General features: G+C 38.5%; 1 protein-coding gene across 12 annotated transcripts in view; it reads left to right on the top strand.

The window, feature by feature from the left end:
* The window catches only part of EYA1 (EYA transcriptional coactivator and phosphatase 1), a 372,737-nt gene extending 358,362 nt beyond the window's left edge, over positions 1–14,375 (top strand). For all 12 annotated transcript variants that reach the window (XM_070802666.1, XM_070802676.1, XM_070802669.1 and 9 more), the window contains 2 exons: positions 1,456–1,556; positions 12,333–14,375. In XM_070802666.1, the coding sequence (XP_070658767.1) occupies positions 1,456–1,556; positions 12,333–12,413 (182 nt within the window). In that variant the 3' untranslated portion in view covers positions 12,414–14,375. The remainder of the gene's footprint in view (positions 1–1,455; positions 1,557–12,332) is intronic.
* Positions 14,376–16,789: the final 2,414 nt, after the last annotated feature.

Genomic DNA, 16,789 nt, shown 5'->3' with positions numbered 1-16,789 from the left:
AAAATGGATTCATCAAAATCAAAATTCCATGTAAGACCTCAAATTAATCTCTAAATGTGAGCTTCAGTTTATTAATTCTTATTGTGTATTCACAATGAACCTTATTAGGAAGATAGTATTTGGGTGAGAATTTGTCCATCACAGCTTTATTTTAAAGTCACATTAAGTTTACCTTCCTTTTCCCGTGAAGAGGAAACTTTACAAAAACATGCAAACATTTCGCTCTAAGGGGGAAAAGAAAGTTTCATGACATCCAAGTGTTCGGTTGTATATTTTTTTGCAGTGAAAACCAGCCTTTGTATTTGTTTCTCAAAGTGATTTAATATTTCACAGGTTAGTGAGCAACTACAGAAGCATTGAAATGACATCTTTGAATAAGGCTGGCTCCATTTCATTCTGTCAGATGCAAACTAGAGATTTTAGTGCAAAATACAAATATAAAGCAGACATTTGTTTAAGCAAACAAGCAATTTGTTCGTGTGTATATCTGATCCTTATTTGAAAGAGGTACAGGTCCCGCTCAGCCATTCACATCTGAAAACTATAAACTGTCCCATTGTCCATTAAAATGACCTTATTGGCAGCCCTGGACTTGGAACCCCAGTTCCTGTTCTGCAAAGCAACAATGACTGCATTAACCACAGGGATGTGCTGACAGCGTAGCTGCCACTGGAGCCCAAACTAAGTCTTGACGTGGGAAAGATAATAGACAGATAAAGGTATCCTGTTACCTTTATCCTGCTTTTCCTCTAGGAAAGTACTTTACTGAACATTAGATGCCTGGGTCAGGCAAGCATGCTCTGGTAAGGCCCCAAATTACATGACATTCATTTTAGAAACAGTTTTCCAAGAATATTTCCAGTCAACACATTTGGCCTTGGAAGTGTCTTTCATTCAAAGAAGTATTCCAACCTGAAAATGAAGGGATAAACTAAGTCCGGTGTTTGATTTCTCTTGCCGTAACAAAACCAATCCTTCAGTTTTGTTCATCCTTCTCAATAGCCTTTCAATCAGATATTAGATTCAGTGTTTGATAGATCATGAAATGTTTTTTAAATCAAGTTAAAATATATTGGCAGAATGGCATGATTTTTAGTCTCAGCTCAGAGGGGGCAAAGTACTACTACAAAACAATACTTTTTCTACCAAATTTATACTTTAAATGACTAGATCCTACTTTTTAATAAATGTGTCTTGGAGGAAAAAGTACTAAAACTGTCAATTTCCCAGGGACAGGATACCACATGGGTAATTATTCATTTATGGTTTTTGCTGTATTGTGCTGTTCTGCATCCTCCCCAAATGGCATGTAAAAGCATGCTTTTCCTAGTTCACACAAGTATGATAGAGTTGGGTCAGAAGCATAAAGACAGCATTTTATATAAAAAGTTTAAGTCCTAGAGTGCTGACTTACCCAAAGTTTACATTTTTTTGTAATTTACTTTCGTTCATTAGGAAAGGAAAGCTGTTTTGAGAGAATAATTCAGAGGTTTGGAAGAAAAGTGGTGTATGTTGTCATAGGAGATGGTGTGGAAGAGGAACAAGGGGCAAAAAAGGTGAGTGTTCCTCATTGGTGTTTCTTGTGCCCTTTAATTTTTCTTAGTCCTCAAAATCCTGAGCTGGATCATTTAAACACATTACATTCCTCTGAAACAGATTGTGAATGCGTTCAGAACTGTAAGCACTGATCAAGGGCAGAGTAGAATTAAATCATTATTGAAATAATCTTTTTGAAGAGGGATATTCACAAGCTCAGGGGTCATGGATGGTTCATCTTCACAGAATGTGGACTTGGGGAACAGAAAAGGAGGCTTAGCTCTGCATCTGTCACCTGGAATAGAGACAGCATACATGCCTGCTAACGCCAGCATGCCCCTCTCTGCACCCACGGCAGACATCACCTGGTGATTAAACCTTTGTTACCTAAGCCTGGATGCAGCCCACGAACCTTCTAAACATCAATTCAGAGAACCTTCTAAACATCAGTTCAGAAAGACGCTACCAGCTGATCAGAGCTAGGATGCAGAACTCTTCTTCCCTAGAGTAGAGCACCTTCTTTTGATCACAGGGTCAGTGAATCACCCCTTTGGGGATATGCAGAGAGGAGGAAGGAAGCAGACCCACCTGTTAGCTCTCTTGATCCAGTTTACCCATCACATTTCTATTTTTCTGCATCCCTGCAAGGATAATCCTGTCATTTCCTTTAGCAAAAGCTTTCTCATGAATGTCCTTCATCACATTTTAAAAAGGGGGAAGGAGAGGGGACCACATTCCTTAGCCAGGCATTCAGGGTCTACACCATCTAGTAACAACCTACTTTTCAGTCTCCTCCATTCTTGCATCTTAAGCTGTAGGCATATTGGTCTGCTTACCTTTCTCTGGCCACGCCCAGGACCTCCTCCCTGCTTTCCCCAGGGCCCAAATGTCACTGTCTTCCTCATTTTTCAAAATCCAGTTTATATACCACCTTTTCTGTTTCTCTTGTTTGTAAGAACTCAGTTATAAGTAGCACCACTTATTCTATAATTGGAGAAAGCGAAAAAAGTGAAAGTATTAGTCACTCAGTCATGTCCGACTCTTTGCAACCCCATGGACTGTAGGCCCACCAGGCTCCTCTGTCTGTGGAGTTCTCCAGGCAAGAATACTGGAGTGGGTAGCCATTCCCTTCTCCAGGGGATCTTCCTGACCCAGGGATCAAATCCAAGTCTCCAGCATTGCAGGAAGACTCTATACCATCTGAGCCACCAGGAAAGTCCTTAATTGGAGAAGCTATGGGAAATAACTTGGATTCTTGAGCCAGACAGCCCTGCTTTTGAATTGCAGCTCTGTCATTTACCAGCTCTGAACAGGTTACTTTACCCTTCTCTCTCTTTATCTATACATAGGGACAGTAGCAGCACCTAGCTCGTTGGGCTATTTCAAGGTTTAGATTTAGTTAACGCATTATGGACTGTGGGACTTTTGCAGAAACTAGCAGCTGTGGCAGTTTGTTACATCAGTGAATATTTTGAAACACTCTGGTCAATAACATTCAAGTAACAAGAGATATATTGATATGTCTCTGGTAAATAAGTTGTTAAGATATAAGACAGGGTCTGATAACTATGAAGTATGCAACAAGTGGCAGCCATTATTATTAACTATTTGTGTATGTGCCTGACTCAGCAGTTAAGTATGAGCTCCTGAGAGGTAGGAATCTTATATTTTGATTGATTTTTGTTTGGCCCTCAGTCTTCATTTCTTTTTCACAACTCCCTAAATCTTGGCACAGTCGTGCTCTAATATTTCTTAAATTGAAGAGCATTAAATATTTTGAGATTAACCAATAGGATAATTTTTTCATCTCTTGCCCACACCCTCATTCATAGAAATGACACAGTATATTTCCATAAAGGAGGAAAGCTCTTCTGGCATATTCCAGTATATCCCAGAAATGGCACCACACCATAGATGCAGTATGGCACATGGCCAGCCTCTTTATAGAGTCCAAGAATGGTAAATTCACCTTCAGTAACCCTGAATTCCAGTAAAAGCATAGAAAGTGTAAGTCGCTTAGTTATGTCTGACTCCTTGTGACCCCATGGACTGTAGTCTGCCAGGCTCTTCTGTGGAATTCTCCAAGCAAAAATATTGGAGTGGGTTGCTATGACCTTCTCCAGGGGATCTTCCTAACCCAAGGATTGAACCCACGTCTCCTGCATTGCAGGCTGATTCTTTACCATCTGAGCCACCAGGAAAGCCCATCAAAGCATAGAAACTGACCCTAATTCTATAAATAATAGATTATTTCTCTTATATTCATAGATACACCATATTCCCAGGATTACAGTTTCCCAAGTGTGATCAGCACTGGTGGAAACCCACCCACACTTTTAAAAAACTTGATTCTAAGCAGTTTTTGCCATCTAAGCACTCACTCTGCATTCCAGCTTCACCAATGGCCATTGTCATTAGCTACATCTGTTAGCCCTTTGGGCTGTCTTCATAAAAAGAAATCTTTCCCAGACTAAATAAAGTGCCCAAAACTCAACCCTGGAGAGTTAAAGAGAATATTTGGTGCAAATCCAGACTCAAGTCTTTTTCTTAAGGAAGCCTCTGTAATCCCCTGCCATTTCTAGACTGGACCTCCTAGTGGCAATGGGAACATGGAATAGTTTTGCACCTCTGAGCATCATAGAATTGAAGAGCAGAATTGCATGCCAGGATGGCCCAGGGCCAAGGTGTGAATGTGCCCTCCAGGCTGGTCCTTCTCCATCTGGTATTCAGCAAAATATTTTAAAGAGAAGCCAAAATGTGGCTTTCTGGCTTGTGGTAGACAGAAGAATGTTTATGTAAGTGATGACTTAATATGAAAAAAAAAAAAGAAAAGAAAAGACACAAGTCAAGTCTTTGGTCCCCAATCAAGGATTCTGTAGACCAGTTTCTTCCTAAGCCTTTATGAGAAGTTTTTTTTCTTAGATATTTCTGTAGGTGAACACAACATGGAAAAAGAAAAGGAATTACTGGTTTGATGTTAGAATTGAAAGTAGAAACAGTACTGAGAGTATTTGTTCCCTCTGAAGAGCAGTTAAAATTGTTTCCAGTGTTTATCCCTTGGACATAACTATTCTTTTTATTCAGGACAAACACACACACCTGTACCAAAAAAAAAAAAAATAGACAACTGCTTACAAAGAACATCCTCTTTAAATTGTTTGACCGTGAATAAGAAGTTGTAGCTTCAACTTTGTTTTAGCTTCTTGGGATAAGTGTTTGTGATCAGTGCAGTACTCTGCTACAAAGGAACTCTGCACTTTGAGACCTACCAGCTTGGAAACTCTAATGCAACTGTAGCCTGGAGTTGTAAGATCTTTATGTGTGTTTGTAAATTGTACAGATTTTTCAGAAATATTCAGATTCCTAAAAATTGCACCTGTGATTCAGATGTCACAGGAAGGTGAATACTTTGGCCAAGATCACACTGCTTGAAAGCTACCAAACTAAGATATGAAGCCAATTATATCTTCGAGATTCAGCACAAAGTTCCTTCAAATTATAAACTTCACTTAGATATCTTAAATATGATTTGATTTACAAAAAATAATTTTAATGCTTTTAAAAAATTGTTATAGTGTGCAATGTTTATTCCTTTGGGGAGGTATATAGAACCGTGTTAAGTGTTCTCCCCATTTTATACTCATGATTAAAATTTTTTAAATAAGTCATTAATTCTAGTTTATAATTTGGTTCACAAGCATTTCAGATCACTAAATAAAACTGACAGTGAAACAGTGAAGTGCCGCAAGAGTGGGTACTAAAATGATTTGCAAGATCAAAACATTTTGCTTTTCTTCTAAATCAGTTTTAACCATTTAGCTTGTGTCTTAGTTTCCTGTGTCCTTTTAAAAATCTAGTACAACACTCTTGCCTCCTACCTGTAGAGAGGTCTTTCATCTCCCTAAATAATGTTCTTTTGCTAGATGTAGTGGTTTTTTTTTAGCCCAGGACTGAAAACTAGTAAGTATTCTGCCAGTTACCTGTTTTGTTATGCTCAAAATCTGCTCTGTCACCATTGCTCTCTTTTCCATACAATTCCAGGAGTTTCATCAGTAATTTGATCTAATTCTGTAATTGTATCATTAAAAAACATTCCTTCAAAGAGAAAAGGTTAGAGATACCTTTGTTTTTGAAAAAACATTATTCTAAAAAGATCTTAAAAAAATTTTTTTATTGGAGTACAGTTGATTTACAATGTTGTATTAGTTTCACATGTACGGCAAAGTAAATCAATTATACATATATCCACTCTTTGTTAGATTCTATCCCCATGTAGGTCATTAAGAGTGTTGAGTAGAGTTCCCTGGGCTGTATGTGCATGCTCAGTTGCTTCAGTCGTGTCCAACTCTTTGCAACAGTAGGTCTTTATATATATATATATATATAATTAGTGTGTTTATCGGAGAAGGCAGTGGCACCCCACTCCAGTACTCTTGCCTGGAAAATCCCATGGATGGAGGAGCCTGGTGGGCTGCCATCTATGGGGTTGCACAGAGTTGGACACGACTGAAGCGACTTAGCAGCAGCAGTGTGTTTATGTCAATTCCAATTTATCTCTCCCCCTGCCTTATCCCTTGGTAACCATAAGTTTGCTTTCTACATCTGTAACACTTTGTTTTATAAATAAGTTCATTTGTACTGTTCTTTTAAATTCCACATTTAAGTGATATGGTATTTGTCTTTCTGTGTCCGACTTCCTTCACTAAGGTGCATTCATGTTGCTGCAAATAGCATTATTTAATTCTTTTTATGACTAATATTCCATTGTATATGTGTACCACATTTTCTTTATCCATTCCTCTGTTGATGGACATTTAGATCGCTTCCATGTCCTGGCTATTGTAAATATTGCTGCAGTGAACACTGGGGTGCGTGTATCTTTTTGAATTAGTTTTCTTTTTCTGATTTCTCATTGCTAATATATAGGAATGCAAGAGATTTCTGTGTACTTTGTATTCTGTAACTTTACCAAATTCATTGATGAGCTCTAGTAGTGTTCTGGTCCAATTTGTATCCCTTTTCTTTTTCTTCTCTGATTGATGTGGCTAGGATTTCTAAAACTATGTTGAATCATAGTGGTAAGAATGGACATCCTTTTCTTATTTCTGATCTTAGAAGAAATGCTTTCAGTTTTTCACCCTAGAAGAAATAAGCAAATTCTAAAAAAGATCTCTTGTAAGAGTTTTCTTCAAGCACCTCTTTGTTCCTAGAAAGACTGTTCAGAGAAACTATCTCCCTGTCAATATCTTCCTTTGATGTATATTATGTCTTTTGTTGTCAAAATTTGCCATGCTTTTTTTTAACCATAAAATTTCTTGTTTTCCTAACATTCCTCCAGTGAAAATAGTTAAAGCATGATTTAAAAATCAAAATGTAAGTAATAGTCTTCTGCACACTGACAGCAGTTTTGGTTTATGGAGCAAAATGGCCTTGTTTTATAACTTTCACTTTATTTACTTTTCAGAGAACCACCTAAAATGAATCTCTTGTAAATAACATGGAGGGAAGGGGGTATGACAAGCATCCATTATTCTGCATAATAACAACAGCTTCATCAAAAATGTCCATTTTCATTGTGCATCCCAAACCTTGCCCAAAACCAAGATGAACCTGAGAATCTGCTTCATAATGCTTGATTCTGAGTTTATTTGGGAGAAAAATAAGGACTTTAAAAAAAAAAAAAAAGTATTTTTGATGCAAGTTTTTGCTTTTAGTTTTAAGTGAAATAAAGGGATTACTGAGTACAAAATTTTGTTCTAAAGCCATTACACTTATTTAACTTAATGAGCACAAACTATATGCCAGATCTTAAATTGGATTTCATCTTTAAAGTGTAGACTTTGTCCAGAGAGGATGCAGATATACAAATAATCATAGAGCAAAACTGTGCCGAAAGTTTCATAAATTCTCAGAATAATCTGTTTACAATTTGTGAAGTATTTGTATCTCCATATGCGATTTTTTTACATACATGCATAGGAAAGCACAGATTTTATTTTTTATACAAATTATAATTATATACTTTTTTTCTATACCTTTTTTTTTCCCACTTAATATATATCCTGGTAGTTATTTCATATCAGGAAGCACATGGAGCTCTGTATCTCTAATGCTTATAAATGACCACATCAGAATTTCATTACATCAATGTGCTATAATTTAACAAGTCCCCTGGGGCTCAACATTTTGGTGGTTTCCAGAATTTACTATTATAGACAGTTCTTATGTGGTTCGCGTGGGCAAGTATCAATACATTTGTGGGATAAATTCCTAGAAGTGTAATGCCTAGGGCAAAGGCTATGTGCTTTTATGGTTTTGAAATATTTTTTAATAATTCAGCAAAATTCAAATTACACGTGAATGTTCACACGCCCAGCTTTTTGTATTACTGATCTTATGTATAACCAGAAGGGATAAACAGACAGGAAAGGTGGCAGAAGGAAATTTGGAAAACCGCACATGTGGGCAAGAGGAACGGAAAGGATGTGTTATCATCTTCCCATTAGGGAATATTTTGGTTCCAATGACCCCAAAACATGTGCTACTTCCCAAAATTTAAGTCTTGGTGCCCATTTTTCTCAATTTATGCCTAATCTCAATAAACTAGTCACACACACATCAGTTTAGGCTATTATTGTTAACTGTTCTGGTTTCAGGGCTCTAGTTATGGGATGGAGTATCTCCATGTTGTTGTTCATTCGCTAAGTCCTGTATGACTCTTTGCCACCCCATTGATTGTAGCACACCAGGCTCCTCTGTCTTCCACTGTCTCCCAGAGTTTGCTCAAATTCATGTCCATTAAGTCCCATTTCATCCATCTGAATATCTGCATATGTATGTGGTGTAATCTCACCATCTCTTTATCCATTCATCTGTTGATGGACACTTAGGTTGTTTCCATATCAAGAGTATGGTAATAGTTCTGCTATGAAGATGCAGGTATCTGTTCAACATATTATTTGCATTTCCTTTGGGCATGTATATACCCAGAAGTGGGATTGTTTAGTCCTGTGGTAGTTACGTTTTTAATTTTTTAAGGAACCGCCAGACTCGTTTCCATACTGATTATACCAATTTACATTCTGACCAGCAGTGCATAAGGGTTCCCTTTTCCCTACCTCCTCATCAGCATTTGTTACCCCTTATCTTTTTGATGAAGGCTGTTCTAACAGGTGTGAGGTGATTATCTCATTGTGATTTTGATTTGTATTTCCCTAATTAGTAATGGGGAGCACTGCTTCACATACTTGTTGGCCATCTGTATAGTTTCTTGACAAAAATGTCTATTCTGCCCAATTTTTAGATTGTTTTGCTATTGAGTTTTATGATATTAACCTCTTATCAGATATATAGTTTACAAATTTTGTTTTCCTCATTCCATAGGTTATCTTTTCATTTTGTCAATCATTTCTTTTGCTGTGCAGAAACTTTTTAGTTTGATATGTCTTCCTGTTTATTTTGTTTGCTTGTGCTTTAGGTGTCATATCCAAAAGATCATTACCAAGGCTGATGTCAAGGAGTTTTTCCCCAGTGTTTTCTTATAGGAGTTTTACGGTTCTTGGTCTTATTGAAGTCTTTAGTCCCTTTTAGGTTGTTTCCTTCTTTTATAGTTTGTTTCATTCTTTTATATGTGAATAGCCAGTATTCCCAGCAACATTTATTGAAGAGACCATCTTTTCTCCGTTGAGTATTAAGCATATATACATGGCTTTGTTCTGGGCTGTTGATTATGTCCCATTTTCTATGTATCTGTTTTATTCTATTATATACTGTTTTGATTACCGCAGCTTTATCATACAGCCTGAAATCAGGAAGTGTGATGCCTCCCACTTTGTGCTTTCTCAGGATTGGTTTAGCAATTTGAGGTCTTTTAGCTCCATATACATTTTAGGATTGTTTTTTCTACTTCTGTAAAAATCGCTATTGGAACTTTGACAGAGATTGCACTGAATCTGTAGATGGTGGCTCGGAAGAGTACAGAGACTGCCTGCAATGCAGGAGACCTGGGTTCTGTCCCTGGGTTGGGAATATCCCCTGGAGGAGGGCATGGCAGCCCGCTCCAGTATTCTTGCCTGGAAAATCCCATGGACAGAGGAGCCTGGTGGGCTGCAGTCATGGAGTCACAGTCAGACACAACTGAGCAACTAAGGACGCACACACAGTATGAACATTTTCACAACATTTGTTCTTCTAATCATGAGCGTGACATACCTTTCCATTTATTATTTGTGTCAGTTTCTTTCATCTGTGTCTTATAGTTTTCCGTGTAGAAATCCTTCACTTTTACTGTTTTTGATGTTGTAAACGGAATCACTTTATTATTGGATAATTTGGTCTTAGTGTATAGAAATGCTGATTTTTGTAGGCTAATTTTGTATCCTGCAACTTTGTTGAATTCATTAATTAGGTCTAACAGTTTTTTGTTGGTGTCTTTAGGATTTTCTATACATAAAATTATGTCATCTGCAAATAGTTTTACTTCTTCCTTTCCAATTCTGATGCTTTTATTTTTCTTACTTGATGTGCTGGCTAGGTCATTTTTGATTCTTAATCCCATACTGCCTTACATTGTAATAAAAAAGTTTCAGCAGATATGTCTTGCCTGCTGGTTCTTGGCAGTGGGAGGATATGTTATGTATGTATATTATTTTATAAATCTGCTCTAGCTATAGTGCTGAGCAAGTAATACTTTAATGAAAAAGTTATTGACTTTATTAAACCTAGGAGCAACCCTGAGTCATTTCCCCTAAACCGTTACTTTACAAATAAACAAACTAGGGCTCCAAGGAGATGTCATGATTCAAAGTCATGTTACTAAAGTCAGAGTTGAGAGTATAACCCAGGTCTCCTCATTCTAGAACCTGCTTTTCTTTTCCTCTCTTGCTACCATCACTCTCTGATTTGATATAAGAAATATTTGTTCCAAGCTAAACACTGATTCAGGAAAAAAATTATTTACTTTGCACTTACTGGGCCTGGGAAGCTCTTGTTGATCCATAAAAGCTTCACATTGGTATGCGCCTACTTAGAGAAAATGTTATTTTGCAATATAATTATTTGTTAACACATGTTTGAATCCCCTGTTCTCTTCCCTAGACTCAGTCGTCTTATAATTACTCAATATTAAATGTTCTTAATAACTATCAATAGGATAGTCCTCTTTAACAGGACTAACCAGGTCTTGCACCATTTGACTCCTACAGCCAAAATGTCAGAGCCATGTCTTTCTCTCATACAGCTAGTATTCGAACAATGAGCTTGTCCTTTATCCTCCGCCCCTTCACACACACAGCCATTACAGTGCTCTTCTGAATGATCATCCTTTCATAACTAGCTCAGTTATTACCTCTCCTCTTACCAAGTGTCTCCCTCAGTTCCCCAGGCACAGGGAGTCACCTCCTCCTACTCCTTTGAGGTGAACTTGCGTGATTGCCATTCATGTCTGCTACTCAACCACAGACTATGAAAGGGTGGGTCAGGGATGTCTTGTATGCCATGCTTGCAAACACAAAAATCTCTAATGAATGAATGCAAAATAGTACAGTATATGTTTATGATCTAAAGTTGCCCAGTGGAACATGATAAATATTTGAAAAGAGATCTCTAGTATTTGGTGCTGAACTGTTATTGAAGGATAACAAAAATAGAGATACCCTAAAATAGTATAGAATCCAGAAAGGCCTACATGTGATATTGGACTATGGTATATGTTTTTAGCAGATCACTTGAGACAAAGACATTGACAATAAGTAACAATATTTTGCATCCCCAGAATAACAACAGGTATGTGGTCTATACCAAAACAGTAGCTTCTACTGTCACTTAGATAGTCCCCCCAAAACTCCTCAGTTCCAAATTCTATTTGTTTTCATGCCATATTCTCCTAATAGTCTGAATTGTTTAAAAACCCCATAGAACTATCATCGCAAATTATACTCAGACCTTCACTTTTTGTGTAAAAAAAAAGTTTTCTGTGGGCTTAATAGAATTTTATTCTCTGAAAGGTGATGATTATCTGTCTCTTATGTAAGATTTTGCTCATACATATTATAATGTTTTTGAGCCGTAAAGTTGATAATCAATCATGTTTTTATCTTTCATGGATGATGAAGCTCTTGCCGGGGAAGGGGGCTGTTTTTCTTGTCTCTGGTTAATTCAGATGTTTTACAAAGATAGCTCCATCATTTAAGGAAGATTTTTTAGATTGATGTTTTAAACAACTACAAAAAAAAAAGCTGAAAAAACTACGTTAGATGTTCATTTAAAATGTTCTCATATGGTAATGTTGTTTCAAGGTCAGTGTGAACAATGCCTGATGGAAATAAATGAAAAAAATAGTTGTTTCAATCAAATTTTGATTTTAGAACTAAAATCAAATTTTGCCAAATGTAAAATACTACCAACTAAGGAAAACCGCTTAAACTTGCAGCATGAAAGCTCCAGTGGATCCAGATTTTGAAAGGCAAATATTTGACACATTTTTGTTCACAGCTACTGGGTTTTATTTGAAGTTTGGAATAAGCATTCAAGCGGCAGTGTAGGTCTGCTTAAGAAATACCCATCACCTTCTTAAAAAAAAAAAACAGACTCCCGAATTGCATTTTAAAATGCACTCTGGCATTCTTAGGGGAGGAGTAAGTTTGGATTTTGTTTTAAACAGATGTGATGTTGAGATCTTAATGGGCAGTTTTCACAGCTCGGAATAAAGGGGGGGGTGGGCAGTGAAGTGGACTGACAGAGCAGGGCTGGTGCTGGGCGCGTTCCCCATCCTCACCACGTTGTCTGCCCCTCCGCAGCACGCCATGCCCTTCTGGAGGGTCTCCAGTCACTCGGACCTCATGGCCCTACATCATGCCTTGGAACTGGAGTACCTGTAACAGTCACCTAGCACTTTGAAGCTGCACAGCCGCCCTGTGACCGGGGGACACATCCACCAAGCTGAGTCCCAACTGGGCGCCAGACTCCAAATTAACATTTCAGCATTTTGACACCCAGCTGCTGTGGGTCCTCGCCTCCACCTCTGTGGGAAATGAAGGACACCACACCCCTTTCTTCAGAACGGCTGTTGACTCCTAGTACTGTGAATCCATTGCAAATAAGCCATGAGAATGTTCTAGCACAGTGTAGTGTGTCTTGGCCACATTAACTAACCATGGTTCGAACCTGTGAAGAAAGGACCTGCAGACGCTTTATGTTTCTAGCATCTTCAATGTGACATAAAACAGCTTCTCCAATACAGCAAACTTGATTGCACAACAAAGACTGAAATGGGTTTCCTGAGTACCAGTGGGGGGATTTTTCTTGTAAAGGTTTACTTTTTCTGGTGTCTCATACCCAGGGTCTTCTGTACATCTCTACTTATTTATGAACAGACTTTAAAAAAAAAAAAACAGCTTTATCGAGGTATAATTGAAGAACCATACAGTTCACGCAAACAGACTTTTGACATCAGATAACTGAAGAGACAGTAGCATGACAGAAGCGATCGAAGGCCCTGGCCTCATGACACAGCAAGTACTTTGAATTTTAGCACATTGCAAAGTAGTTTAAAATATGTCTAATTTAAACGTATAATATGTACATCACTGAGACAATCATGTACAGAAAGAATTTTTGGTGTAAATTTGTAATAATGGATGATTTCTTTTACATATTGTTTAGAAAAATGATATTGAAAGGTAGCAATGCCTTGATAGTGAAGTATGAGGAGGACCGGCACAGACACGCAGGGCCTTCTCCAAGTACTGGGTATAAATATGTAGATAATGGATTTTTTTTTTTTTTTTAGATCATGTTGTCAAGACCAAAAGCATGGATGTCAAGTGTCAATAGGATTTTGTTTTCTAATAATTTTTTTCCCCAATCTGTACTTTTTTTTTTTTTTTAATGCTGTTAGGAGGGCCTTGGTAAATAACACATCAGTGTCTTAAACAACTGGGGTCGGGGTGGGGAGACAAGTCCTCTTACAACCTCACTTTTTCATTTTTAGCATTAATGCAGTGTAACTATTTGGCAAAGGAGAGTTATTCAAATGCTTCTTCCCATAGAAAGAAGGTAGATGATGGATAGATTTTATAAATGGCTCATGAATTGGACACTAGCAAAGGGACACTATCATGTGTCCAGATGATATTTTCTTGTTTAAGGAAGGCCATGACCACATATCTGCAAATCAGCACAACTTTGTATTACTTCCTTACATTCATGTTCTTTCTCTTTCCCTCCACGTCCCACCATCACCGCCCACCAGAAAAGTTCATTGCCAGCAGTGGGACATGATCCAGTCATCATCACCAAGAAAATAATGCTACTCTTTTCACCCCATCCTAACTATATGACAAGCGTAAATCTGAGAAATGAAGCTTGTCACCTTTGTAATACCCTCAAAAAAGTTCAGCCAGAAGTAATCCATCAGTTTATCTAGACACTAGTTTCTCTCATCTAAAGGCCTTCCATTGTCATGAGATTACTTTTTGGATGAATTTTCTTTAATAGTATATTGGAGGGAAAAAAACCCACCAGCTTTGACCCAAAGTAGCTACAGAGCTGCCCTATCCTTTCCTAAGGTTTCATGTTGCTGCTAGAATTAGTCAGTTGTGAATATCTCCAAATTGTTGAATCATTGAATTCAGTTGTTTTTTCCTCTCTTGCTTGAAGCAAACAGAAGTCAACAGTTTTTTAGCCTTTCCATTTTATGTTTTTGTACTCTGCAAACTGAAAAGACAAAAGTTTATCATCTTGGCCTTACTGTATAAAGGTGTGTTGTGTCCACAACTGTGTACAGACTTTTTCTTCAATTTGTGTTTAAATTAATAAAACTGATTTGTGAAGTACTGTAAGCTCCCTGTCAGTGTTTTCTTCATCTTTTGGTTCTGTAAAATAGCAGGATCTTGGTGGTGTTAGAACACTCATAGTCCAACAAAAGAAAGCTGTATGGAGCAACTGTAGTAATGGCTTTATCAGCCCTTGCATGGAACTAAGCTAGAAGAATAACAGCTGTCTCTTTGATCACCATTAAGAACAGATGAATGGAAAAGCCTTTTACTTCCTCTGAAACTATATAAACAAGACTTTCACTCAGATTTATCTGCTATGGAACCGAATTCAGCATCAAGTATCTTGGATGTCAGAGCATAGATTTAGCCACTTTAATACCCAAGGGACAGCAATGGAAACTAGTTTCCATTCCATTTCATCTGTAAAGAACGCCCACAACATACATCTCTAAGATTTGGCCAGCTTCATCACTGACAAAGAGCCATATAACAGCACAACTTGCTTCCTCCTGGGATTTCATCTTAGAAACCCAACATTCACACATACAGAACACATGAACATCCAACATGCAGTGGTCTGACTCATTCATCAGGCCGAGGACATTCATTTTTCACATGCACACGTTTGGCCAAGTGGCTTGAATAATGAAGTGTCTGTGCATGCTCGGTTGCCCGAGAGTGAGACATTTGGAGAATGTCTGTAGGCAGGGGTGGGGAGTGGAGGGACTTTTAGGTCTCAGGTGAAGAAAGTATGAAAAAGAGTCAAATGGAGAGCATACCCTCAAAAGATGGATTTTCTAAAGTGCTGCTTCTAACATGATACCCTTTGGTCCATAGATGAGAGGCCACATTTCTCTCCCTGCCATTCTAGACTTTTCAGATACAGTCTACTTTCTTTCCAACATTGTCTCTCGTTATTCTTATTATGAACAAACTTTCTGTCCATGTTAACTGATCTCTTTAATAGACCCAACAGCCCCTAAGAATCCTTGCCTCACCTCTACTCAGGGCTTGCCCACTGCCATCAGTGACTTCCTCCACCCTCCATCCACCCAAGCCATGTTCAGCTCCAGAGCCTTCCTTGCAGAACCTTCTTTCCCATCCTGGCACACAGTGCTAGCTCTTTCTCTTGAACTGCTCCCACCTCCAATGTCCATAGTCTTACTGACTGTTCATAATACCCTCCTCAATGTGGATGGAGTTTACATCAGAGTAGGCGTGAACAGACATATGAGTGAATGAGGGAATGAATGAGATATATTCAGTTGGAAAGGTTCTTTATGGAAAATTAAAACAGGGAATATATGTAAGTGACAGGGCTTCCCTGTAAAGGATGGACAGAGCTGAGACAGATGAACTGAGACCAACTACTAAGAAGCAGGCCGCATGTGAAGATGAGGGGTAGAAAAGAGAGGCACAAACGTCCTTGGAGGAGAAGACTTCTATTTATTGTGTTCTCGGAGTGAGAATCACACTCATGGGTCCAAGAAGAGATGGTTTTGCAAAGGCTAGCCACCTAGAGGTCTACACAGGGCTGTGACCCAATCTGATACATTCTTTGAAATGACCACTCTGGCTGCTGGGTGGAGAGTGGACTATAGAAGGGCAAGAGAAGAACTGGGGAAACAAGTCATTAGGCCAATAGCAAGGTCCAGGCCAGCAGCAGCCAGATTCAGATTAGGATGGGAAAAAGAACACTTGGATTTATTTTTAGCAATAGCAACAACAGCACTGGCTGAGGAGTTGAAAGAGGTGAGCAGTGGGACACGAGGACAGTGGACACCCCCAGAGTAAGGCATCTCCCCACCCACTGTCAGATAGTATACCCAGTGGTGTACTGGCCTCTGCAGGCAGGTTGCCTGGGTTCAGATCCTGGCTTCCCCATTTTATCTTGCCAAGTTAACTTCACTGTGCCTTAGTTTCCTCATCTGTAAAATGGGGATAATAATAATACCTACTTTAGACCATTGGAGAAGGAAATGGCAACCCACTTCAGTATTCTTGCCTGGAGAATTCCATGGACAAAGGAGCCTGGCAAGCTATAGTTCATGGGGTTGCAAAGAGTTGGACACAACTGAGTGACTATCACTTCAGACCATTACAATGAAGACCAAGTAAATTCATATGAATAAAGTGCTTGGGACACCACTTGGCAAATTATTCAATGCTGTTCATTCATATGCTTGCTAAGTATTCATAGACATTTTTTTTTCTAACTAAAGAATCAGCTCTTTGATGGCACAGACCATTTACAAGGGGATTACATTTTTCTGGACTAGTCAAGGAAAGTGAAAGTTACAGTGTTAGTCACTTAGTCATAGCTCAAACTGTAGCTCAGCAGTCTCCTCTGTTCATGGGATTCTCTGGGCAAGAATACTGCAGTGGGTTGATACTTCCTTCACCAGGGAATCGTTCCAACCCAGGGATCAAACCTGGGTCTCCTACACTATAGGCAGAGTCTTTACAGTCTGAGCCAC

The sequence above is a fragment of the Bos indicus genome, chromosome 14 (assembly GCF_029378745.1).
Source record: "Bos indicus isolate NIAB-ARS_2022 breed Sahiwal x Tharparkar chromosome 14, NIAB-ARS_B.indTharparkar_mat_pri_1.0, whole genome shotgun sequence".
In the NCBI taxonomy this organism is placed as follows: domain Eukaryota; kingdom Metazoa; phylum Chordata; class Mammalia; order Artiodactyla; family Bovidae; genus Bos; species Bos indicus.
This window is presented reverse-complemented; position numbering and strand designations above follow the sequence as displayed.